Source organism: Prionailurus bengalensis, chromosome C1 (genome assembly GCF_016509475.1).
Source record: "Prionailurus bengalensis isolate Pbe53 chromosome C1, Fcat_Pben_1.1_paternal_pri, whole genome shotgun sequence".
Taxonomy (NCBI): domain Eukaryota; kingdom Metazoa; phylum Chordata; class Mammalia; order Carnivora; family Felidae; genus Prionailurus; species Prionailurus bengalensis.
In genome coordinates this window covers 20,334,996-20,360,863 of record NC_057345.1, presented here as the reverse complement: position 1 = coordinate 20,360,863, position 25,868 = coordinate 20,334,996, and the positions used below count along the sequence as shown (strand labels likewise).

The 25,868-nt window shown below is 53.5% G+C and overlaps 1 protein-coding gene across 1 annotated transcript in view; it reads left to right on the top strand.

Annotated features, from left to right (window-relative positions):
• Window positions 1–221: 221 nt before the first annotated feature.
• SLC9A1 (solute carrier family 9 member A1) overlaps window positions 222–25,868 on the top strand; it is a 48,522-nt gene continuing 22,875 nt past the window's right edge. Inside the window, exon 1 of the mRNA XM_043574172.1 lies at window positions 222–1,385. Within this exon, the coding sequence (XP_043430107.1) occupies window positions 1,031–1,385 (355 nt within the window). The 5' untranslated portion in view covers window positions 222–1,030. The remainder of the gene's footprint in view (window positions 1,386–25,868) is intronic.

The following is a 25,868-nucleotide window of genomic DNA, read 5'->3' as shown; positions in this document are numbered from 1 at the left end:
ATGTCATGTGAAAGCATTTTGCAAATGGTAAAGCATTTCACCCCTGTTAGTTAGACTTTCTCTTCAGTCCCTTTTTTGCCATTTCTGACTCTTCCCCTTCTTACGCGTACTTCCTTCCCTTGGCGACAGGGGTCGCTGCGACGAGCGGGCGCTGACAGGTCTCTCTAGCCTGCTGCGCTGGCTGCTCGCTGGTGCCTATAAATTGCAGCCCCGGGCTTAGCGAGGCATCAGTGCACCGCCGCCGGGGCTGGGGCCAGGGCTGGAGCTGTCATTGGAACTGGACGCGGCGGACCTGAAGCTGGGCCGGGGCGGAGCGCCGCGCTGCGCCGGGGCCGCAAGGAGGGGTGTGTTGCTGCCGGCCCACCGCGAGCCGCCCCCAGCCCGCGCCGAGGTGCCCTCCTGCCAGGCCGCCTGCCTCCGCCTTCCGCCTCCCTCCATTTCCCCGGAATTTCAGCCCGGCGCGCCTGCACCCCGGCCCTTCTCTGGGTGGGGAAGCTCCGGGCCGCTTTCCGGCTTCACTCCTTCCTCGCAGGCTGGGCTCCCAGCCCCCTCTCTTCTTTTCCTGGATTGGCTCCCACCCCTTTCGTTCCCCTTCCTTTAGCTCGGGCTCCCTGCCCCTTCCCTTAGCTGAGTCCCAGCTCCTCAGTCACTTTCCTCAGCCAAGGGTCCCAGCCTTCCCTCCTCCTTTTCCTTGCCTGGGGTCCAGCCTATCCTGTCCCTTCCTCTGTCTCTAGGGTGCAGTCTCTTCCCCCACCCCTTTTTCCAGGCCTGGAGTTCCAGACCTTTTAGTCTCTTCCTGTGGTCCTTTTCTGGGTCCTTGTCCCCTTTCCCCAGTTTGGAGTTCTCCATTGCAAACCCAGCCTCCCTCCATTCCCAGAGATCTGCTTCCACACAATTACCTCTCTAAAACATGAACTTTTCCTAGGAACTGCCCCAGACTGTCTCCTACCTGCTGACCCCTTGCTACCTATGTCCCAGGTCTTATTCTCACTTTGCTGACAGTCAAGGCCTGCTGAGCCAAGGGATCAGCATGATGCCTCTGTGGTCGGGCGTCTGTGGCCGCTCTCCCCCACGAATCTTCCCTTCATTGCTCATGGTGGTAGCCTTGGTGGGGTTGCTACCGGTTCTCAGGAGCCATGGCCTCCAGCCCAGTCCTACTGCCAGCACCATCCGAGGCTCAGAGCCACCACGGGAACGCTCTATTGGGGATGTCACCACCGCCCCACCGGAGATTCCCCCCGAGAGCCGGCCTGTTAATCATTCCGTCACTGAACACAGCATGAAGACTCGAAAGGCCTTTCCAGTCCTGGGCATCGACTACACACATGTGCGCACACCCTTTGAGATCTCGCTCTGGATCCTGCTGGCCTGCCTCATGAAGATAGGTAAGTTCAGTTTGCTCTGACACTTCTGATAACACCAAATTGGTGAGCCTCTTGTCCCATCCTTACCACTTGAGGCTGCCCAGGAATAAGGGTCTGGACCACTCCAGCCATCCAATAAGGGTCTGGACCACTCCAGCCATCTTTGTTCTTCTCAAACTTGAACTCTGTGGTCTGAGCCTTCCCAAGATCGGAGCCAGCTTTGTGCATGGGAGAAAGCAGGATTAGAGCATGGGATGCTTCTGGTACTGGGTACTTTGAGCAAGGGCTCCAGGCCTGCAGGTCTCCTCTGGCTGGGCCAGACCCCGAGGGGAGCCAGGCACCTAGCTGTGTGTGAGCCAGAGGAGTGTCTTCCAGCAAGTGGCACAGCCTGCTCTGTCAACAACAACCAGTGCAATTACATGCTTCATGGGAGGGCGTTCCAGGATGGAGTGTATATCTACTTGGCCTGTCTGAGGAGTTTAAGTATAGCAGGCGACCCGTGTGCTGGAGACCTAGAAGTGTGGCGGAACATGAGGGATCCCCATAGTATCACCTTCCCTTTTTCCCAGAATGTTATCTGTCAGCTCTGCCTGCCCAGGCTGGCTGGGAGCCCCTGAGTCAGTTTCCGGCCCAGGAATGCCATCCCTTATACAGTTTATGGGACTGGGGCCCTGGAAATTTCTGAAGTCTGTTTTGGAGGTGGAAGGGGAGTGGAGGAGGTTGAAGCCTGGTCTGGCCCCTGCTCACCTCCAGGTTGGCACCCGGCTGTGTCTCAAGGTACCGTATGGGCTGGCCAGTCATGCTGGCCACCCACTCAACCAAGTGGGAGAGGGACAAGTGGATTGGCTTGGGATGCTCTGGTCTGAAGAGACTTTGAAATGTTCTTTTTGGGAGAAGGAACTAGAAAAGTTGTTCCCTCCCCTCCCTGGGCTCCCTCCCTCCTAGGCCTGAACACTCTGTTCTGCTGGGTGATTGATGGAATTCACCGGAGCCTGCATAGCCCAGAAGTCCCTGGAAGTGTGTGTCCGGGGGGGGCTTTGGAAGCTGCCTTTGAGTTTTTAGCCTCAGCTAGCTGTGGAACGCATGAGGATCTGGGATGCTGCAGATTTGGGTTTGGGGAGTTGGTGACTCTTGGTAGGAAGCCTTGCAGCTTTTCCAAGGGCGTGTAGGAGCTGAGTGGTGATGCCAGGCTTGTGTGAGGCAGGCTCTGGGACATGCTGCAGGAGGACACTCTGTTTTGACAGATCCGGTTGCTGGCGTGTAGCTTTGGTGCTGTGACGGTAGCAGGGCCTGTATATGGAGCTGGGCCACCAGCACCTATGCCCTGATGGCAGCCAGCTTCCTGGTAAAAGTCAAGGACTGGGCAAGAGGAGCTATGTGTACTGATTCTGACAACAACGTGACCTTGAACAAGCTGGGGCCTTTTTCTGCAGGTCTTGCCCAGCCGTGAAACTGGCAAGAATCTCTAAATGTGACCATATCAATTGAGTCATGAAACCAGTGTCTGCATTTTTTGTAAGAAACCGGTGACCATGATGTGTCATTTGTCTGTGTAAGATCAGGAGGAGACCTGATCACAATCACTGTTTATAAATTGCCCTTCTCTCTCCATCTCCCTCACCTCCCAACGACATCTGGCATTGTGTTAGGGCGCCGGGAGCTGGTACACACACTGCCAGCCTCAGTGCCTTCTATTGGGACGACAGTATGACCACAGAGATCCTACTCAGGGCAGTAAGGAGTTTGTCCCTGCAGGCCTGATATCTGTTTTTAATGGGGTCAGGCTTGGCCTGCTTTGTGCCCACCGGAACCTGTGCCAGGGACCCTGAGCAGCTGGAGAACAGAGATGATGCCATGGCAAGGGCATCAGTCTAGAAAGTTAGGACTTGGCTTCTCATCCCACCTCCCTCTGTGACCTTGGGCCAGTCATGCCTCCCCATCTGTCAGCTGATCTTTGGCCCCTTCCAGGACCGACATTTCTGCCATTCCACTGACTCGGGTAACCCTGGCACGTCATTCCGCCTTGGGCCTCAGTTTTCCCATTGTAAACGAGGAGGATGGATATGATCTCCGAGGGTGTTTGCAGTTCCAAAAGTCTGTGTCTCTGGCTTGGAAGGGCGTTCTGAAAACAGAGGGGCCCTCGCACCTGGCCATTCTGGGGAAGAGAGTCGAGAGAAGTAATGACCAAAGGATCTCAAGGGTCCCTGTTCAGGTGGCAGAAGTGAGCGCCCATTCTTTCCCCTTCCCTTTGCAGGGTAGAGTTCCGGTTAGATAAAGTCTCCACCACTCTGCCACTTAGCCTGTCTGAGCTTCAGTTTCCTCATATATAAAAATGGGGGAAGTAATAGTACCTGGTTATAGTGCTGCTGATGTGACAGTGACATAAATTCATGCATGTACAGTCAACTGGGTACCTACAGGAAGCACTCAGTGAGTGGCAGCCGCCCCTGTTGGTATTTTAACCACCGAAGGCAAGCGCATCCCTACCTCAGCCACCCACGTGCCGTGCCATCTTCCTGTGAAGCTGGAGGATTACAAATCTCTCAACCCTAGGCTGCCACTGGGTGTCCTTCCTTAAGGTTTCAGGGTTTTGGGTGTGTCCTACCCACTGTTCTTCTTTTCACTTCAGCTGCCTCCCGGGCTGGTCCTGGGGGGAGGGGAGATAGCACCTACTGACTTAGGGGACGGGGGTGGGGGCTGAGGCCACACTCCCTCTGCACGCCCAGATCCCCAAGCACCTAGGAGTTCATTCTGGGGTCTTGCCTGTTCTCCCAGCACCGCAGTGTGGGTAGGAGCTGTGTTGGAGCCCTCATTCTGTCATCTCTGGCAGCTGCTTCCCTTGCAAGGTACCCCTCCTTTAAGATTAGAAAGTGCTGTGTGCAGTTCTCCTTCCTGCCCTGATCATTGAGCAGAGCCTCAAGTAGACCCCGTTGGAGATGGTTGTGGGAGGGCGGGATTGGCCAGCGCTGAAGTTCTAGAGTAATGCCTCTGGGTTCTTTTCTAACTGGCTCAGGGGGTGACATCTGGCCCGTCTCTGGGCCTTTTTGCTCCTTCCAACAGTCAGGGATCCTTGACTTTTCCTTGGTAGGGAGGGGCTGGTGGTGTGGCAGGGGGGAGTTTAGACAATTGGGAGTCTTGTGAGAATGACCCCCAAGAAGCCTTAGGCTGTGTCTGCTGCTGGCCCCCTCCCCACCTTGTGATCTGGACCCTGTGTGAATTCCACTTTGTCCCCGGTTCACCGGACTCCCAGTCTAGCCTTTTTCCAAGGGAAAGCCTCACTGTAACACAACTCACCACTGGCACCCCCTGCGTTTGTTTGCCCATATCCCTGACCTGGAACTCCTGGCAGAGGCCCGAGAGCCCACAAGGCAGGTATTCATCTTGTCTCTGGACCAGAGACAAAAAAAAAAAAAAAAAAAAAGCCTTCCTTTGTCTCTTCACATGTTATAACATTTTTTTTTGGTTTTGGTCTTTGCAAGGTGTATCCTGCCATTTCCTCCTTAAACAAGTTGTGCATAGAGGAGGTAGGGGTCACTATTGCCCACTTCGCACACCTGGATATCAGCCCCAACAACCGGTTTCCTGTAAAAATAAGACGAGAACTCCCCTCTCCCACTTCTCAGGAGAGAGATACAACTTTAAAGGTCACCTTGAAACTGTCTCAAGAAGCCCAGATGGCACTCTCTAAAAAGAAAGGGGTGATCTTTTTCTCTTTGGGAAAACAGCTGCCTGACGGCAGGGCAGTGGGAGGGGAGGGCCAGCTGGGGGCTGGGAGGAAGCCTTCAGGTATTGAATATGTGTCTCCAGAAGCGTCAGGACACTTGGAGGGCCTCGACTGGTCATGCTGCTGGACTTCGTTCAGCTGAGCTCCCACCCCTGCTCCTGCAGCTCTGGGAAAGCAAAGACAGGGTCAGAAATCCTGGGCCCTGTCCGTGCCCCTTGGTACCAGTGACCTTGGCCAGGTGCCTCATTTCTCTGTACCTGACTTGCCTCACTTGTAAGGCGAAGATACTGTATCTGCCTTCTAAGACGGGTATAGAGGACAAACGTGGGAATGCCCAGCCCAGTGCCCTGCTGATGAGGCAGCTTCTAGGGCCTGTTCAGACTCCACCCCTATGGGCGGTCTTCCCAGCCCACTCCAGTCCACGGCAGCAGCTCTGACTTCTCCCCCTGAACCCGTTTCCCTTATTGTTTATCCACAACTTTGGCATGAGGCCTAGCCTGCCCTGTGACATCTCTTCTGTTGGGTGTGTTTGTATTTTAATCAGAATTACCATTTATTGAGTATCTACAGAGTAGTGTTAGGCACTTTATAAAAGTGGTCTCATTTAATTCCTACTAAAATCATATGAAATAAAGGCTATCTGTTTTACAGATGAGGAAACAGCTCATAGAGGTTATCTTCTGTGATGTTGAATTGCTATTTATTTTCTGTTTGAGACTTGGCATAGCCTCTTAGAGGGGTGCTGTGAAATTGGAGGATTACAGCAACTCTGTCTCCTGTCCCTCACAGTCACATCCACAGGGGCACACAGCCTTCCACTGAGTAGGGGCCCAGCTTGCTGCGCGGGCACTCAGGAATTTTAGGACTCCCTCTAGGGTTGGGGCAGGCGTCAGTGGTGGGAGCCCTCTCTGCTGTTGGGGTTCTGTGCCTGGCATCGGGCCTATCCCCTGTCCCTCTGAGTTGCACAGATACAACTGAATCCTGCAGTGAGGCTGGGCCTTTCCCTGGTCCTTTGGTAGTGGCCCCACCTGCCATCTCTTTGGTGTTGCCCTCTCCGTGGTCTGACCAGAGCTTACTTCTTCCCTGCTTGGGGAGGGGAGTGCCAGTGGAAGGGGGGTTAGCCAGCAGGGGGAGGCTAACCTTGTGATTGTGATCTTCTGCCCCTGGGCTGCTTTCAGTTACCCTCAGGGCCTGGCAGGATCCCCTGAGAGGCATCCTCTGTATTGGGAGCAGGTGGCACACATTTTTTTAGCCCTGTAAGGCAGGCAGTATTTGGTAGTAATTATCATCACTACTGTAACTTGTTTCCAAAGCCCTGCATATATAGTGTTTAATTCTGATTGTCTCAGTGGGTTAGCAGGTGGTATTGATGTTGCCCATTGAACATCTAAGGACCCTGAGGTCACTTAGCAAGTGAGTGGCAAAGAACACAGTCCCTGGACTTCTAAACCAAGGCCCATCCTCTTTTCTGCCTGGCCAACACACTGGGTCATTATAAAGATCAAGGGAGACCAGAGATCCAAAGGGGTTTCGTAGGCATAGCCATATTGGTAATCTGAATGGTTGCCAGGAGAGACACCAGTTCCCTCAGTAGGAGGGAAGAGCTGAAGGAGCAGGGAAGTCTGGGGTAGTCTGGAGCTCAGGCCAGATCAGCTCCAAGTTCTTATGGAGAGTGTAAGAGCTGAACTCAGCCTTGGGACCTGTCATTCTCAGAGCCCTGATCAGTGGAACAGCAAACCTTTGAAATGGAGGGCTTTTCCTTTTCCTTGAAGTGTTGTAGGCCCTCCTGGAGGAGAAAGGAGAGGCAGGGAAGTGAATTACAACCGAAAACATGCTGAATAAATAGGCAGGAATGAGGCAGTTAAGAAACCTGCGATCTGGTCTTAGCTCTTTGCTGAGCTGTGTGACCTTAGGCAAGACACACCCTCTCTGAGCTCCTGTTAGGAAATACATGTAACAGTTTTGTCAAGTATTTGTTAATTACGTTAGCTGCCACTTATTAAGCTCCTGTTTCAGAAGCTGTGTCAAGTACTTGCACAGCTAGAAAATATTAGGGTTTAAGCCCAGATCTTTCTGACTCTAGAACCCGTGTTCTTCATTATGCCCCGACTCCCTTTCAACTCCGAAGTTTTATTTTTCTCGTAATCATTTTGAACAAGGAAGAGTTTAAGTTTTGAGTCTTGGCTGCAATCTGTGGATCATTTCTTGGGTTTAGGGAAAGACTGTGACACCCCTCTCCCCCAAGCCCCACCATGAATTAAATAGCCCTTCTCTGGGGTGTTGGCATTCAGAAACACAGGAGAAGCAGGGAACTGGGGTGGAGAGGCCCCAGGCTCCCTTGGGAATGCCAGCCTGTACTGAGCTGGCTGGCCTGCCTCCTTCCATCATCCCCTCACCTGCCCCCTTTCCTTCTGTGGTGGGGAGAGAAGGCTCACTCAGCAAACCCAGGACCTGGGTTATTCCTGAGTCATCCGTCACCTGTGTGGGCCTCGTTTTGCAGAACTCACACCCCCTGCAAACGTCTGAGTCAGACACGTCTCCCCAAGGTTGTCTGCACGCACCGCCCTGGGCCAAACCATCTCTTTAGATGCCGATAAACATCAACTGATACTTTTAGACAGCCCGTGATTATATGTGGGTATTTTTAATCTTATGGGCTAATCTAATTTTAACTGAACTAAGTTTTGGGTTGGGCCTGGATCAGTGGGCTCTCCCCCCTTCCATGCTGACTTCATTTTCTTCCCCCCTAAAGCTCATCTAACGGGCAGGGCCAGTTTGGGGGTCTATTAGGCCAGACCTGACCCCTGAGTTTTGATACTGACTTGCTGAGAATTTGGAGTTCCCCAAATTACCCCCAGCGAGTTCTTTTCTGAAAAGATATGTCCTTAAGCAGCTTGGAGTGAGGTCCAGGATAAGCGGTTCTGTTCCTTCCCAGGCCCCCTTCTCAGTCCCTTGGGGGGGACACTTGCCCCTAAGCCCAGTCTGGCACTTCCAGAGAACTCAGTCTGTTTGAGACCAGGCCACTGAAAGCAGAGCGGTGACCTCACAGCTGTGTGTCAGGCAGAGCCCACGAGCTCACCAAAATAATAAATAGCTAACACTTACATAGCACTTGCCGTATGCCAAGCAAAGCTCACAAAGGCTGTGTCTTTGTACTGGTCAGCCAGGACTGAGAGCAGCTAATTAATTTGTCTCTTCAAGCCGGGATGGAAGAAGCAGGTCGGCCAAAATCAGCCACCAGGCATTTAGCTTGTGGCCCATCAGGGAACCAAGAAGAGCGAAACCCCGGGCCCTGCTCATTAGGGCTTCCAGTGTGCTTAGGAGAGAATGGTCAGTCCGTGCTGAGGGATGGGCAGACTCTGGGCAGGCAGAGTTCAGGGAACAACCATTCTCTGGGGGCAGGAGTGAGTAGGGGAGGCTTCTCAGGGAAAGTGGAACTTGAGCCAGTCTTGAAGGGTGGAGAGGAACGAGATAAAGATGTGGGACCAAGAGAGTTATTCTTAGCATGATCCCCACAAGAATGTAAGCCCCTCGAGGACAGGGCCTTTGTTTGCTTTCTCATCTGTACCTGGCACAGACTAAGGGCTCCTGAATATCTGGAGAACGCAGGAGTGCATGATTGACTTCCATGTAGAGATGGGGTCCATGTGACTGAAGCATGGGACAGACAGGAAACCAGTTTGCTCAGAGGGGAAGGAGAGCAAGGGTTGGAGAGGCTAGTTATCAGACCAAATGCCAGGCCAGGAGTTTAACTGAGCTCCGAAAGTGACACTCAGAGTGCTTTTAGGCATCAGCCTGTGTGCGAGTGGTGCTTTCAAGGCCACCTCCCTCCCTCCCTTGTCACCTCCATGGGCTTGGCTCTAATGTAGGGTCTTGCAAGGGCAACCTCTGTGGGCTGGGTGGGGTCTCTCCAGGAGAGTGTGGGTCTGTTCATCTGCCCTTGATTTGTGTAAGTAAAAGCAAGATACCAGAGCTTCCTCAGGGAGTTGTCAAGAGCCCTAATTGAATTAAGCTTTTCCTGGGAAGATTCTTCAAGCCATCAACTGCTCTGTGACTGTGAATGGATGAGACCAGTGGCCATAAACCATGCAAGAAGGCAATCTCATTAATTTATGGTTATGCCTAGACAGGTTGACTTATGGCTTCTCTTTGTTTTATGTGTGTTGGGAGTGGGCTGGGGCCAGAATCTCCTTTCTGTGGCAGATTTATTTTTAAAATATGAATAAATAAAGCATGTTTGTGGTCAAAACAAAACAAACAAAAACAAAACAGTACAGAAGGGTACTAAGGTAAAAGTAAAATTTTCCCTCCTCACTGCTCTGATCACTGGACTGTCCTACTCTCTAGAGTTAACTTTCTTGTGTATCTTTTCATAAATTCTCTATACACATATGAGTGTGGGAGTGTGAGGGCAGATTTAGTTTTCATAAAGCCACGTGTGTAAAAGAAAAGAGTTCTAGGCTGGGACCTGGGTCCTAGATCTAGCTCTGCCTCTTTCATGTATGTTGACCTATGGTAAGTCATTTTGCCTTCCTGGGCCTTAGTTTTCCTGTCCGTCGATTTCGGTTGTTAAGAGGCTCTTCAGGACTTTTCAGCAGGAAAGGCAGTCATCCCAGGGGTGTCCCTGATGTGGTGAGCCCTGGGCAGACCGTGAGGCCCTGGGAGGGGGATCTCCACAGCCCATCCTTTGGGAGATGGGCCACTGCTGTTATTAGCCCTGGCTTCAAGAGTACAGACTTCTCAAGTACAGGGTCATGGTCTCCTGCAACTCCAGCTCAGGGTTATGGGACTAAATGAATGGGTTCGCAGAGAGCCAGCTCTGTTGTTGGAGAAAGGAAGAAAGCACAAGTGGGAAAGTACATGGCTCAGCCTGAGATGCTGGGGACATTGGATGGGAGGAGGAAATATGAGGGAAGGTTTCCTGAAGGAGGTAGTTCTGAGGAATGAGCCAGGCAGAGAAGAGGAACATCATTTGCTAAGGCTGCTGTTGGAAGGGATTCTGGCTTAGGTGGGAGAATGGACTGGATGACTGGCTTCTCTTCTAGGATCTAGGTTTCTAAGATTCCTTTTTTTAAATTTTTATTAAAGTAATCTCTACACCCAACATGGGACTTGAACTCACAACCCTGAGATCAAGAGTCGCATGCTCCACCGACTGAGCCAGCGAGGAGCCCCTAAAATTCTTTCTGAGTCTACGATGGCATTTGGGGACCCCTCACATAGTCTGCAGACATTGTATATGTGTATTTTTATCAGAGGAGTAGTAGTAGTAGCCACAGCTTTTCCGAGGGATGTGTGGCCCCACAAAGTTGAAGAGCTTTGGCCCTTTGTGCTGTGAAAATTTGAAGAAGGGTAAAGGATTTTCCTTGGGCAAAGTGTCATACTTAACCCTGGGAGGAGTGGAGTTTGCCTGGGGGACCGCAGAACTCCTTCTAGGCAAGGGGAATGAACCCAGTCAGAATGAGTAAGCTGTGTCCTGGGAGAAGAGAAAGGAAATTGACCCTGTAAAGTTGAAGAAAGCTTTTCTGGGTTGGGCATCAAAGCAGATGTAGCTGCCCTCCTGTGTAGGTGGGGAAGGTGCTGGGCTCCTTCTGCCCCTGGAGTCCGCTAGGTTTCCGTGATAAGTCACGTTCACACCCCAGGAGGTAATTCAGGCCTCTGGCCCTTTGTCCTAAAGTGGCTAGGGCCCAAACATACCTCTGAGCCTCTGTTAGGGGAAGCAGCAGAAGCAAGGGATCCCCTCTGAAGGGGACGCAGTGCTAGGCTTTGAGGGCACAGTGCTAGGTGGCCCCTGTTGGCCTCTGCTCTTGCCAGGACTGAGGATCCCTTATCTCCTGCTCTCACCCTGTTTCTGGGAGTAAAGTAGAGAAATTTTTCTGCCTGTAGAATACTAGAGGTAGAAAGTGACCTGTGGCCTCCGGGCCCTGAGGGGAGATGGAGATGTTTTGGTCCCATCCTCTCATTTTCCAATTGAGGCCCAGAGAGGCTGTGCCCAGAGCCACACATGAGTTAATGGCTGAGGGAGGGCTTTCCCCGCTCTGTTAACTAATAACCCGGGGGGCTCTGGGCAGTAAGAGCTGGACCAAGAGGGGCCGTGGTCTTTGGCTTGGTTCTTGGTTCCTAAGCACTGGTAACTCTGATGGGCCGTTTAAGCCTAAGAAGGGCAACTTCCTGCTGGAGTATCTGTCCGAGAGCTGTTCCTGGCAGGGAAGCTACTTGGCCTTGGCCACACGGGCCCTTGCAGGAGAACCAAGCCAGCGTTGAGCCTGCATGCTGTGCTTTTAGGGCATCTTTGCCATCAAGCCAGGCATCAAGATCTTATCTTTTGGGTCCTGGGCCAGGGCCTACAGGAATCCGGATGCTATACCAGGTAGGCAGGACGCCTGCTTGAGGCAGAGCCAGCTCACCTCGCTGAGAACAGCCCGAGACTCCCGTTACGGCTCAGTGGAGGAGGGGAGCAGGCAGCAGGAGTGGCCCAGCCTCCCCTGGCCAGCCTGGCTGGTGGACCAAGCAAGGATGCATGAGAACTACTTCTTTTGAGGAATCAGGGGCTGGTCTGAGAAAGGCCATATAGATACAGCACACTCAGGCAATAGAAAGTGGGTATGATTTGAGGTGCAGATGGAATTATGAGGGTTTAGAGGAAGCAGAAAGACCCTCCCACCTGAGGACGGCGGTGGGGGTGGGGGCGGGGGCGCGGGCAAGGGGTTGTGTGGAGGTAACAGTTGAACTAACCCTTGAAGGATAAGTAGGATTTAGATGAGATGCTTGAGTGAAACAGGTTTTACTGGGCACATCTAGAAGCTTCTACCTGGGGATTACAGAGGAGTATCCTAGAGCAGTTCCCTTTGGAAACACGGTGGTTAGGAACACAGGCTTTGAAGCGCCACAGACTCGAGTTCAAGTGTCGGCTCTCCCACTTCATGGCACCATGATTTTGGGTAAGTCACTTCCCCTCTTTGAGTCTCAGTTTGATCACCTGCAACTGTGATGGTGTAACACCTGGCAGGATGTCGGAAGGATTTGGGGAGAGTACCCGTGTAAGATGGTTGTCACAGAGTTTGGCACATCCCGAACACGCGATAAATGATGGCACTTGGGAGTCCCTCTAGGATCAGGAGGGAGAGAGATGCTGGCTTGTTTTCTCTGACTCCTGAATCGCCCAGCAACTGAATAATCACTCAGCAAGACTTACTGATGCCCTGCTGTGTGTCCAGTGCTGTGCTAAGTGCAGGGGTGAGGCAGCTATGGATAAATAATGTTTACCCTTTTAATGAGCACACTCCTAAGGTGGCGAGAGCACTTTCCAGATGCAGCAGGAAACCTTTCGGGGAGATGCTGTTCTTCTCCTTTTTATGAATGAGGACACTGAGGTCCCAAGAGGTTAGGTGCCTTGCCTAGAAGCGGATGGCCTGACTGTGGCACAGCCGAAGCCAGACCCAGGGTTCCTCATTCCAAGTCCTGTGCAATTTCTCCTATATAACAGTCATTTCACCATGTAGCTGTAGTAGCAAGACTTATCACTTGAAGCATTTAATGAGCAAAGCACGATTTTGTATGACAACTTGACGTGTAGCTATAAAAGCACTAAATTTTGCAGAACAGATGATGGTTTTTAAAATAGGCCCAGCTCTGATGAGGTACCAGGTGAACCGTGCCAGCGTGCAGGGCAGAAGGTGCTGCCACTTTTGTAACTGCACCGCCCTGGCCGAGCCTCAGTTTCTCCAGTGAAACGGATAATGCGTGCAAAGCTCCAGGCACACCGGAAGCGCTCAGAAATGGGAGTTGCCACTGTGGTTGGAAGGTGGTTTCAGTCATGAGAGCCAGAGGGCACCGGGCAATGCTGAATGTCACCAGGACTGGGGTGGGCACGTAGATGAGATCTTGAGCTGAAATGTCTGAGGTCTGGTCTTTAGTTGGGAGGGGGAGACACATTCAGCAAACACTGATTCATGCCTCATAAAGGCTGTGCTGAATGAAGATGGAAAGAGGAATAAATATAATCCCAGCCTCACGGGAGAGGCTGAGGTCTAAACAAGCACTTGGGATGTGCTGAGAAGTGCCACAGCAGGGCCCCACAGGGCTGTGGGTGCACAGGAGGCTTTGGGTGGGTGGTGGATCAGAGAACATGCCAGAGCTTTGAGCTGAGCCTTGAAGGTTGGGCAGGAGTTTGCTCATATGGAGGGTGGAGCTGGAGAAAGGCACGGAGACGTGAATAATGCAAAGCCGAAGATAAAGCGGAGCCATTGACCTTTGCTTGTGAAACCCATTGGGGCATTTTTCACCCCCTTAACCTCAGCCCCACACATACTTCACCTGCCTGGCCGGCTGGGCAGAGAAGCTGAGCCACCTGCGGGGCCGTGAGCACCAGTGTTGGATGTTGCCGTATGGAGGCAATAAGCAGGTTGTTGAGTAAGCAGCTGGGTTGTTTGAGACCCACCGAGTGCCTGGCCTTGTGCTAAGGGCCCCACATGGTTGTGCTAAGGGTCAACTCACATGGTTGTCTGAGTGTCACGGCAACCCTGAAGGGTACGAGTTCCGGTGTCTGCCTTTATCCAGCTTACAGCCACCTCAGGGAGTGAAAGAGCAAATAAAAGTGCCCAGTGAAGCTGTGCCACTGCCTCAAAGCCCAGGAGGACTTCAGGGAGAGAAGAGATGTGACCGGAATGAGGGGGCAGAGGCCTTTGTGCAGGTGCATTCACAAGACCTTGACAAGGGGAGGGGAAGCAGCGGGTCAGGCAAGGGTCGTGGCACCAGCCGAGGCCCTGAACAGTGGGTGTGAGCCGGCACTCGGCTGAGGAAGGGGAAAGAAGGGGCTAGAGAGGAAGGCCCACCAGCTGCGGGGGACGTCTGGGCTGGGGGTCAGTGAGAAATAAGATTGGGTGGGTGGGCTAGGCTAGATTCCCAAGCATTTAGAACTCCAACCAGAGGCATGGTCAGCCCTCTGGAAAGCTCGATCACACACATCGATCACACACCCTTCACTCCATTTCCACCTCTGCTTTCCCCGTCCAAGCCACGAGCATCTCTAACCGGGTGACTCCAGGGGCCCCCTGAATTGTCTCCTGGCTGCACTCCGCTCTGCCTGTAATCAGCTCTCCACAGAGCAGCCAGGGGCATCGTTCAGAAGTGTAAACCAGAACTCACCATTCCCCTGCTTCAAACTTTTCAGTTGCTTCCTGATGAACTTGGGGTGAAATCGAATCCAGGAGAGGTGTGGCGTTCAGCTCTCTCAGCTTCACTCCTTGCTGCTCTTCTCTTGACCTCACTCACTCCAGTCTTCCTGGGTTTCTCAAGTGCACGAGCCTCTCCAGGCCTGTTCCTCCACACTTGCTCTCCCCAGCCTGGAAGGCTGCCGCAGGCCAGCTCCCTGCCCAGGTCCTGGATCAGGTGTCCTCTCTTCAGAGAGGCCTCCCTGGCCACCGAGTCTAATGTGTAGAACCGCCCCCCCCCACCTCATGCCAGACACTATTCTGGGTACTGAAGACATAGCCAGGAGCAAGACAAGGAGGCTTCTGGTGTCAGGGGCTTCACAGGGCAGTGTGGGGTGTTGGACAGTAGACACAACAGTGTCAGGCAGTGATAAGTATACTGGAGAAAATAGGAGAGAGATGTGCTACTTTGGATGGTTAGCTAAGGCCTCTCTGAGGAGGTGGCTTCTGAGCTGAGCAAATGACAAGAAGGAGCTTGCCTTTCAAAGACCAGCGTCCCTGGAGAGGGCACATTTGAGGAACCTGGAGTAGAGAGAGAGGGAGGGAAGGAGGTGTGGTGTGAGAATCTAGGTGCTATGTGGAGCCACTGAAGGCTTTTGATCAGGGTGACATGGTCTGACCTGGGGAGGGATGCGCAGAGCAGCCTGGGAGCCAGAGGTAGAGGGTTGGCTCCGGCTTCGGGCTGGCCACAGTAAACCGAGCAAAGCAGGTCCCTGGCCCACAGCCACTGGGCCCAGGTCTGTGAGAGCAACAGGTGTGAAGCTTTGAAACAGGCTCCTGTGGCCGGGCCGGCGGTGGGATGGAAGCTCCAGCCTGGGAGAGTCATTGCCAGGGAGGGGTGAATAGGGAGCAGGGCAGAGCAGGAGGGGATGAGGGCACCTGAGGAAGGGAGGGGCTGTGGGTACGCGAGGCCCTGCTGGACTCCTGCCCTCTCCTCCCCTGCCCCACCCCGGTGCCCACAGGCAGGCCGTCACCGGACCTGTCCTGTGCGAGCCTTGGCACGGCTGAGCACCAGGGCTGTGACGTGCCTGTTCCCTGCCGAATCCTATGATCCCACGTGGCCTGGGGGACTGCCGGGCCCGGAAACACCAGGCCTAGAATCAGAGAAGTAGACTTTATTGTCGGGAGGGATCTAGGGACAGAGTGAGGGATTCAGGAGGTGAGACAGAGAAAGATAAGGAAGGGGGTTGGGGGTCAAGAGGCTTAGGCTGGGATGCCAGCTCTTGCAGCAGTGGGGGTGGGGCCTGGCACGTAGACCTGGGGACGGTCATTGACAGTGCTGTGGAGAGCACCCAGCAGTAACGGAGCCGGGCCCAACCCCCTCATCTCACAGAGGAGGAAGCAGAGAGCCGGAGAGGAAATGACTTGCCCATAGGCCGCAGTGGGAGGTGACAGAGCTGGGGTTAGTTCAGGTCTCCCAACCCCTAGTCCGGAGCCCCTCTGTGATGGTATAAGTGTGGGTCTTCTTTCCTCCACCATTCCCTCCGGAACGGCCCCCTGTTCCCTCTGCAGGTGAGGCGGCTGCCCCTGGCTCCCACCTGCTCTTCAGCTCGCCTCTGAGCACCTACTGTGTGTCAGCAGTGTGGGCAGTGGCTCCCACCCTTGTGGCGCTGACAGTTGTGTGTGGGAGACAGACGTGTAAACAGCTACAGTACAAGACAGGCTGAAGTGACACAGGCAGGCAGCACAATGCAGTGTGGGCCCTGGTGGCAGACGGGTCTCGGTTCTGGCACTGCCACTTAGAATGTAGTGGTGACGAGGGCCTGAGTCGAAACTGGGAAAGATTGAGAAGGGCTCTGATTCAGCGTAGAGGAGTGTGGACACTTTTCTCGTGGTGATGGGAATTGCAGAGAGTTTGGGGTGAGGCATGACCACGACCAGCCTGTGTTTAAGATGAAGGTTCTCCCAGCAGGTGGAGAATGGACTAGATGAAGTTTCTCACAGTGTTCTTGGCTCTGGGAATTTTCCGCCTCCTCCCTCCATAGATAATTATCCTTCCTAAGAAACTGATCAGATGGGAAACTGCAGGAAATGGTTTGGGACAAGGATTGTGTAGGAGTTGGGGGGAGAATGAAAAGGATGTAGCAGGAGGCGGGATCCATGCCTAGCAGCAGGAGGTGGCTCCCTTGGAAGGAGGAGGGAGGGGAGCCTGAGCAGGCTAGGAATTTAAATCAGAGTGGGTGTCTCCGGGGGAGCCAAGTTCCTCAAAGTTCTTCTGCTCCCCTGGTGGGAAAGAGGGGTGATGTTGACTGGCGGGATAGGCTTTTCTGAGTCCTTGTGAGGCAATGTGGCCCAGCAGCCTCAGCACTGGTCCAAGTGTCAGAGCCAAGTCCAGGCTCAGCTCTGCTGCTCAGCTGTCCTTCCACATCTGAAATTCCATCATTGTGGGCCAGGGCCTGTTATGGCGAGTGGGTGCACCAGACACCCTCTCCAGGCACACAGCACACCTCCTATCTCAGCTCCCTGCAGGCCCGAAGTTTTAGTTGTAGGCCTGGCCTCTGCTCCCCATCGGCCTCGCTGGTTTAACAGCAGCTCTCAGTATGCTGAGGCTTCCAGGGAGCTAGGCTCCTCTCAGTGTGAGCAGGTGACTAAACCACAGCCACCATTGATCAGCAGTGAGGAGCAAGCAGAGACAAGGTTGCCTGTGCAGGGGCCCGGATGGTGGAGATTCAGGGCATCCTTTGGTGCAGTCAGGGTCAGTAGTCTGGTGGCTTAAGGTTTTCAGAGTCCAGCAGACCTGGTTTTGAATCCCAGCTGCACTACTGCTAGCTGTGGGACGTTAGGCTGAGTACCTGACCTGTGAACATCATTTTTCTGTAGATAATTCTCCCTTGCATGTCTTTTTTAAAACCTTTTCCTCCCTCTATTTAATTGAGGAATAACATACATATACGCATACAGTAGAGTGCACTAATCTTAAAGTGAATGGCTCAGTGATTATTTATAAATGTTTGCGACCATGTTAACAAATCAAGATAGAGGATATCTGTGTACCCTCCTAAGGCCCCCTCCTGCCCTTCCCAGTCTGTACCCCCACATTCCTCTGAGGTAACCGCTGTTGTGACTCCCGTCATCATCAGTTTGCTGTACCTGTTCCTGACCTTGATATAACTGGAGTCAGACAACAGGTATTCTTTTGTGTCTGGCTTCTTTTGCTCACCTTATTCAGGATGTTCCTCTTTGTCGTCACATGAATGAGAGTTTGTTCTCTCTGTTGCCGTACAGCATTACCTTCTATGAATAAGCCATGGTGGTTCACTCTTCTGCTAATGGTCATTTGGGTTGGTTCCCATTTTTGACAGTTATGAATAAAGCTGCTATGAACATTCTTATACTCCATGGAGTTTTGTGAAAATTAAATGAAATAATTTATTCCAGTAAAGTGTTTCTTTTTTTTTTTTTTTAATTTTTTTTCAACGTTTATTTATTTTTGGGACAGAGAGAGACAGAGCATGAACTGGGGAGGGGCAGAGAGAGAGGGAGACACAGAATCTGAATCAGGCTCCAGGCTCTGAGCCATCAGCCCAGAGCCCGACGCGGGGCTCGAACTCACGGACCGCGAGATCGTGACCTGGCTGAAGTCGGACGCTTAACCGACTGCGCCACCCAGGCGCCCCAAGTGTTTCTTTTTTTTAAGTTTATTTATTTATTTTGAGAGAGAGAGACCAAGCGCACCTGAGTGAGGGTGCAGAGAGAGAGGGGGGAGAGAGTGTCCCAAGCAGGCCCTGCATTGTCAGCGCAGAGCCCAACGCGGGGCTCAAACCCACGAAACCACGAGATCCTGACCTGAGCCGAAACCTAGAGTCAGACACTTAACTGACAGAGCCACCCGGGTGCCCCCTATAATAAAGTGTTTAATACTGAGCTTGGACTCAGAGCAGGTGCTCAGAAAAATTTCCTCCCAGATCTTGTTGTTCATAAAAAGGAAACAAAATTCAAACGCGACCTAAGTATGTAAAGAACCAAGTGCAAGTCCTATCCCTTTTATTCACCTGCTCCTTAGAGCTGATCACTTCACAGTTCTGAGCGTCTGCCTGGACTTTTCCCTAGCTTTGTGTGAAGTTCTTTTTAATAAAAATCATTTTAAAGTGGTAATCATACTGTTCATACTCTTTTGCAACTTTTTTTTTTTATTAAGTCTGACTTTTTAAGAGTCCCCTTATCTGCGTTAAAGGAGCAGCATCGAGAGGGACAGTCTGGAATGAGCTCCTGCATCAGTCGCTCGGGGCCTTCCACTCAGGCCTGGCAGGGCTGCCCTCAGGCTTTCCTCCGTGTGGAACCCAGGGTTTGGATTCTGGAACCCTGGGTATAAAGTGCAGGCTCTGTTGTGCCCTGCCTGGGTGTGTTCTTGGGCTTAAATATCCCGAGCTTTGGTTTTCTCATCTTTAACGCAGGAGAACCCACACCTGCCTCATAAAAGGATGCCATGAAGTCTAACTCTAAATGCGATAACATAGAGGAAAGATCAATATCAGGGTAGGAGATAACATATAGCAAAGTACAAAGTGGAAAGTGTAAGGTAGAAAGTACAAGGTGGGAGGTGACGCGTGTATGCTGCTTATTCTGTAAAATCACGGGCTATCAGAACCAGAGGAGCCTCTGAGAGGCTAACCCAGCCGGCTGCCTTACACTTGAGGAAACCGTGGCCCAGGGAAGGCTGCAGAGCCAGAACCAAGCCAAGGGGGACATCAGCCCTGCAGCTTCCCAGTGGAGGGGGTGTCCACCATCCTCTGGTCTAGGAGGGTGGGGAAACAGGCAGGTGGGGCAGAGGAGATGCTGTCCCAGTCCAAGCTACAGCACTTTTTCTATCCTAACTTTGCCCCCAAACCCGGACCTCTGTCCATTCCCACAGAGCTCACTGCCTCCCCCTAAGAAGCACCCCTGCTCTCTGTCCCTTCCTGCAGGTGACAGCCTGGAGGCGAGTAGTCTCTTATACTTCTTGTAGTTTGGTGTTTGGATCTCCTGAGCCTTCACCCTCCCAGCTTTTATAAATGGATAGAGAGGGCTCCCCCAGGCCTGTGAGCCCATGGCCCAGGCTGAGGTCAGGAATCTGGAAACAAAACCCTGACCAGTATGGGCTGGGGCCTGTGCCTCATTCACCCTGCTCCTCCCACGGAAGAATTGGCGTGATAAGATTTGTACCGGCCCAGGTGGGCCCCACTCTCCCCCGTATTTGGCCACCACACTCGGTACCAGGCACACAGAGGCGGAGGTGGCTCCTCGTGCTCTATCTCCTGCCTCTTTTGGAGCCACAGCTCATTATGAAAGCACCCATGGCAGTGATATCAGGTTGCTGGGCAGGGCCACTGGGAGTGCCCTGTTGGTCCAGGGTGGGGTGTGAGCCCTTGTATCCACTTTCAGGGCGAGGTTGTAGAGGGACACACGTTCAAATGGCAGTGAATGGTGATATCACAGACGTCCTGCACAGAGAATAGGAGGCACCGCCACCATGTGCCGGAGCTCTTGCCTTGCATGTCACCGTTCTGGGCCCTCTGCCTTCAGCATCTTGGGTGGGCCTCATCTGACCCTGTGAGGTGAGGGGAGGTGTCCTCATTTTATAAATGAGGACCCTGAGGTCTGGAGAGTTAACTAACTCGCCCAGGGTCACATGCACAAGAAAGTGGTGGAACCGAGCAACCTTGAATCCTAGGAAACCAGGGTGAGAGAGTCATTTGAGGTTACCTGGCCCTCCCTCCTCATGGTTGAGCAAACCCAAGGCCCAGAGTTAGGGCACATGGGGACTGGCACTCAGGGCTAGTATTCTTTCCATTCCATTGATAACAACCACAGTTAGTACCCGTAGTAAGGCCCCCAGCCTGCTCCTTTGAACATTCTGAGACAGTCCCGTTAGGCCCATCCTTTGGAGAGTCGAGAAGATGATTATCCACCTTATTTTTCCTGTGGCTCAGGTGAGGAACCTGGTTGAGAAATGCCCTGGAGGACAAGTACCTGTCAGCTCTGGAGTCAGCTTCCTGGACTTGACTCCTGCTCGGCCTTGCCACTTACCAGCTTGGCGGCCTTGGCCAAGTAGCCCGGCCTCTCTGAGCCTCAGGTTCCTCATCTATGATGTGAGTGTGATAGTGCCTCCCTCACTGGATGGTTTGAGGATTAAGGAGCCCTCAGTGAGTGCTATGATCATCAATGTCCCCATCTCATGAAGCAGCCGGCGACTGAGCTGATCAGAACCAGGGCTCCAGCCTGAGTTCTGGGCCTTTCTTGTTCTGCCCTGCAGTGCTGCTTCCTGGTTCCTGCTGCCACAGGAATCCCCACCTCTGTGCCATGTGCAGAGTCATATGATGGGCCCAGCTTAGGTGGAAGCAGGTGCTGTTGGAAACCTTTTTTGCTTCTTCCTGGGCATGGGACAGTGACTTATTAGGAGCACACCGATGGCAGGCAAGTAGGCAGGCCGACAGCCTCTCAGCCTGCCTGTATCTTGCCTCTCTGTGCTCGGCTCGTCACGGATGGGCGCCTGCCGTCATCCAGGCCCTCACCGCATAGCCACGTGGGGGCTGGACTCCGGAACCTGTGCCTGCGGATGAGAGTGGCAGCAAGAAGCAGTTATGGGCCATTTCCTATCCAGCAGCCTGGTGTGAGGGCAGAGCTCAGCCTCTGGGGTGAAGCAGTCCTGGGATCAAGTACCAGTCTTGTTGCTTACTGGCTGTGTGCTGCTTGGGCAAGTTCTTTAAACTCCGAGCCTCAGTTTCTCCTCTGGAAAATAGAAACAGTGCCTACGTCGTGGCATCGCTGAGGCCAAATGAGAAAGCACAGGGCTGGATGACAATTCTCCCTTCCCATGCTGGCATGTGACTAGTGGGCTGCACCGTGTCCCCCAAGGCAGTGCGCACAGGTGTTAAGCAGGGGCCTCGTAGGCCTCACCCCAGGCCTGAGAGGTGCCTCTGGAAATTTCTGTTCCTCTTCCTCAGGGTAACAGACAAGTCCTGGTCCTCCCTCTGGCAGAGCACACACAGAACCAGAGCATATTGGTACTGCTGGGGGTGGGTCTTAGAGGGAACCAGGAGTTTAGGGTGGGTGAGTGTCTCACTCCCAAGGTCACGTAGCAAGCAAATGACAGCCGAAGCGACCCGTGCCTCCTGTTCCGAGCACGGCAGGACAGAAAGCCAGGGCTCAGAGCTGGGGGAAGCATGCCGGGCCGTGGCTCTGGAGTCAGAAAGACCCCACGGTAGGGCCTTGGTTAAGTCTCTTCACCTCTCCCTGCCTCGGTTTCCTCAGCTTCAGAATAAGGATGTGATACCAGAGATTTTCGGGGACTCATGTAGTTTAAGGTGTGCAGACACATCACACTGAAGTGCCCGGTAAAAGGTAGTTGTAAAGAAAAGGTGGGAGTGATGAGGGGCGGCACTGTGTTCTAAGTGAGGACTGGCTTTGGAGTATGAGTCCTCGGTGTGAATAAATCCCGACCCTGCCAACACCTTGCTATGTGACCTTGCCGAGTTCCTGCCCTCTCTGGGTATTATTCTTTGCATCTAGGAAATGAAGGGGTTGGATTGGAATGGTCTCGGAAGGCCCTGTCTCCTCTAACCTCCTGTGGCTTCATGCTGAGGTTCTTCTTGAGCCCCGGGAGAGGCCTGACCTCCCTTTGCTGTTCCTGGAGCCCTGGGCCTTCCTGGCACCAGGACCAAGGCCTGCAGCCAGCCATGTCCTCATCTTTTCTCTGCAGTGTCCTCTAAAGGGCAGCCTCCTCTGAGCATGCTCAGCTCTCCCATCCACTCAGTATATCTCCTGGCTCTTAGAGGCCTGAGGTGACAAACTGTCCCAGTGGGCAGGGAGAGGCCCTCCAAGTGTGCCCTCTGTGTCTCCCTCCTCATGATGCTCAGCCAGCTGGGCTGTTTTCAGAAGTGTGTGGGAGCCTTTCAGGGCATCCCCTGGGCACCTGCTCAGGGGAAGCTCTGACCTCCCACCCTGCCAACCCGCCTCTGGGACCTGCTGCTGCCTGGCTCAGCCACATCCACGCTCCTGCGACCTGTACCCAGGTACCCTAGAAGGCAGTTTTATAGATTTTATAGGGGATAAGAAACAGGTTCAGTGGGGATCCAGAGGGCTTCTGCCTCCTCTCAGCCTCCCTCTGCCTCCCCCCCTCCTCCCGCCCCGCCTCTTCTCCACTTCCCCTCAGCACCTCTGCAGGCTTCTGCCAGCTTGGCTCAGCCTGGAACCAATGATGACAGGGACAGGGTACGAAGCCCTGTTTCAGAGGGGCTCTCTCAGAGTGTGGCCCCGTCTCCTGAGTCCAGCTCCCTCCCTGGCAAGTGTGCTCTGGTGCCAGAAGGCCCTCTCTGGGCCTGGGGACTAGGGGCTCGGAGATTGGAGCCGTGCCTTCCACTGAGCGCTTTCTTTGGCAGTTGTTTGCTCCAGACACATAATCTCATTGGATCCTCAGAACAGCCCTGTGAGACAAGTGGTTATGAGCCCGCTTTTCAGATGAAGAAACTGAGTTTCACCTAAGACTCAGAGGTTGAGTGCCTGCCAGGGAGACCTGGCTAGGAGATGGCAGAGCCAGGAAACCAGGCTGCCGGTTCTCAAGACCATGCTCCCTCTTTTTCTTGTTTATTTTTTTTAATGTTTATTTATTTTTGAGAGAAATAGAGCGCGACTGAGGAAGGGGCAGAGAGAGAGGGAGACACAGAATCTGAAGCAGGCTCTAGGCTCTGCGCTGTCAGCACAGAGCCTGACACGGTGCTTGAACTTGGGACTGGCAAGATCGTGACCTGAGCTGAAGTCGGACGCTCAACCGACTGAGCCACCCAGGTGCCCCTTGACCATGTTCACTCTTAACCACAGGCTCACTGCTGGCTGAGTTTGGGTTGAAACCTTGGACAGATCCCTGAGGCGACTGTACCCCTGCTTGTTTTTCCAGATGTCACCCTTCCCAGCCATCTCACTGAGGATCTTCCGGCCTATGTGTGGGACAGCTTCCCCTGGCCCGGGCCCAGTTGCTCAGCCTCAGTCCTCCAGAGCTATGGCTGTCACTTGACTGCTGGGTCCTCCTCTTACTAAGGCCTGGCTCCAGTGTGAGCCAGTGAGTGACTTCTGTTCCAGCAGAGGGCCCCCAGCCCCTCTGGTGTCTTGATATTTCTACTGTGCTCTCCCATGGAACCCACGTCTAGGCAGCAACCATGCTGGGCCGCAGAGCGGGCTGAGTCCTGGAGGGCAGACATACTCTGCTCCCCGGGAACAGGGAGGCCCCTTGCCATCCAGCCCCTCCGTCCAAGACCAGTCTTTCTCTTTCTCACAGCCACCCAGTGCCATGAGCATTGCTTATCCTCATGCCAGAGAGGAAGGAAGTGAGGCTCAGGGCAATACTGTGATTTGCCAGAGATCACAGAGAAGTTCGGGTTTAGAACTGGGACAGAAGCCAGCTCCTGTGTTGGCAGACCAGGGCCTTTTACACCAGCCCATGCTTCGTGCTGTCTTACTCCGCATGAAGACTGTCCTGGACCCAGACACCTGGGCTTGTTGGCATGGACAGAGATGGTGAGTGTGAAGTGCTTTGTCCAGTAGCAGAGCTCATCGGTCAGATGTCAGAGCTGGAAAGGTTCTCAACATGCCTCTGAGAATGGGGAAACTAAGGCCAGAGTAAGGCACGGGCTTGTTCAAAGCACTTAGTGGGTTGGTGACAGGGTCTGGGCCGGAACCCAGGTCTCCTGCGGCTTGGGCTCTTCCTCCCCCAAATGTAGCTTTCTGGTCTCTTGAGGCACCTGGGGGTGAGCTCACCCATCCTGCTGGCGTCTGCAGGAGACAGTGGAAGCCGCTCCTGGAACCTAGACTTAACAACCCTGCAGTTGGACAGCTCTCCCCACCCCGGGGTGCTAAGCCTAGACTGCCAGCTCCGTCTCCCATTCCTTCTTCCCTGAGGTGCTAGCAGGCGGGACTTTCACACCGTCCCAGACCAGAGCCTTTCAGTGACCCTGGCTGAACACCGGATTGGGAGGCAGCAGTCCCACATTTGTGACCTGGTTCTGCTGCTACGCATGTGATCTTGAGAGTGTCTGGATCTCACTGACCTTCTGTTTCCTCACCTGTTGTCTACGGCCCAGACAAATGGCTGCTTTGTGCCTACCTAAGTCATCACTTCCTTTCCAGTCTTCACTGTCCCCTGTGCCCGATAGAAAGCCAGTACTTATACCATGTTTGTTTCCCACACCTGTCTTTCCATATGCTGCTGCTTTGCCCAGAAGGCTCTCCCAGTGCCTTCCCAACCCCAGCCCTGCCTTCAGGCTCAGGCCAGTTCAGCCAGTGTTTGGTGCACTGGAGCTTAGTGCCATACCCTGGAGGTGAGGTTCAATCAGACCTGAATTCTGCCCTTGGACAGTCACACAGGCTCAACAAACAAGTTTTGGTCTTTGCCATGTGCCGGGCTCTGTGCTAAGTGCTGGTGGGTCAAAGATGACTAGGACAGGGTCCTGTCCTTGAGAGCAGTCTGGAGGGGTAGACGCCCCGCCAACCACACAATGTGGAGGGCTACAAGATTCCAGACTCTAAAGTGACAAGTTTCTTCCCTGGGGGTGTATTTAGGGAAAGCTGCTGGAGGAGCTGGAGTATTTCTCCGGTAATCCACCTGACAAAGCCTATGGTTTGCTCAGTGCTCTCATATCTGTGGTCTCACATGGTCCCCACAACACCCTGTTAGGTCATTGAGTCAGGAGATGATCTCAATGAATAAATACTGATTGTGAACCTACTGTGTGACGGGCACAACTCCAGGTGCTAGAGATTCAACAGCGGGCCTTGTGTTCTGGGTGGGGGACCCATCAGTGAGCACATGCAGACGTTGGGAAGTGACAGGTGCTGTAGAGAAAGCTAAAGCAGCGTGAGTGGACAGAGAGGCCTGGGGAAGACCTCCCTGAGGAGGTGGCAATTGAGCAAGGACCTGAAAGAGGGAAGGAATCTGCTGTTCAACTATGTGGCACAGAGTGGTTCAGGAGGAAGGAAGAGCAAATGCAAAGGCCCTGGGGTGGAATTGTTCTCATGCTCAAGGAAAAGCAAGGAGGCCACAGAGCCAGACAAGAGTTTGGGTTGGATGTGGGGTGTGAGATGTGTCAGGATGATTCTAGGGTTTGGGGCCCAAGCAACTGAATGATACTGGAGCGGTGGGGAACAGTGTAGGAGCGTGTTTGGAGGTGGAGGAATGAGAGAGTTCAGCTCCTGTGCCCCTGCCACTCAGAGTCCACCCCACGTGCACATGGACACACCGGCCTAAGGGTCACCCATGCCCACCCCTTTGGGAAACCTCCTCATCCTCTCAGGCCTATTCCAAGCTCAGTCTTCTGAGGGTCATGTTCTTTCATCAGTGTCTTTCTGGCCTTTCTGAAAGGTCCCCAAAAAGCCCAAGTTGAGGGGTGCCCAACACCCCTTCTTCATCACCACCCCCAGAGGCTGTGAAGCACTGATTGAGCTGGGAGGGGTAGAGGGGCCCCAGATGCCTCCCTGGGTGCTGTTCTCTCCCACGGCGCCTCTGAAGTCTTGTCTTGTTCTCCCTTCACAGCTGCCCCCCCTCCCCTGGAGCAGCTGAAAATGGGACGCTGGGCCTCGCTTTCCGCAGGGCTGTTGTCC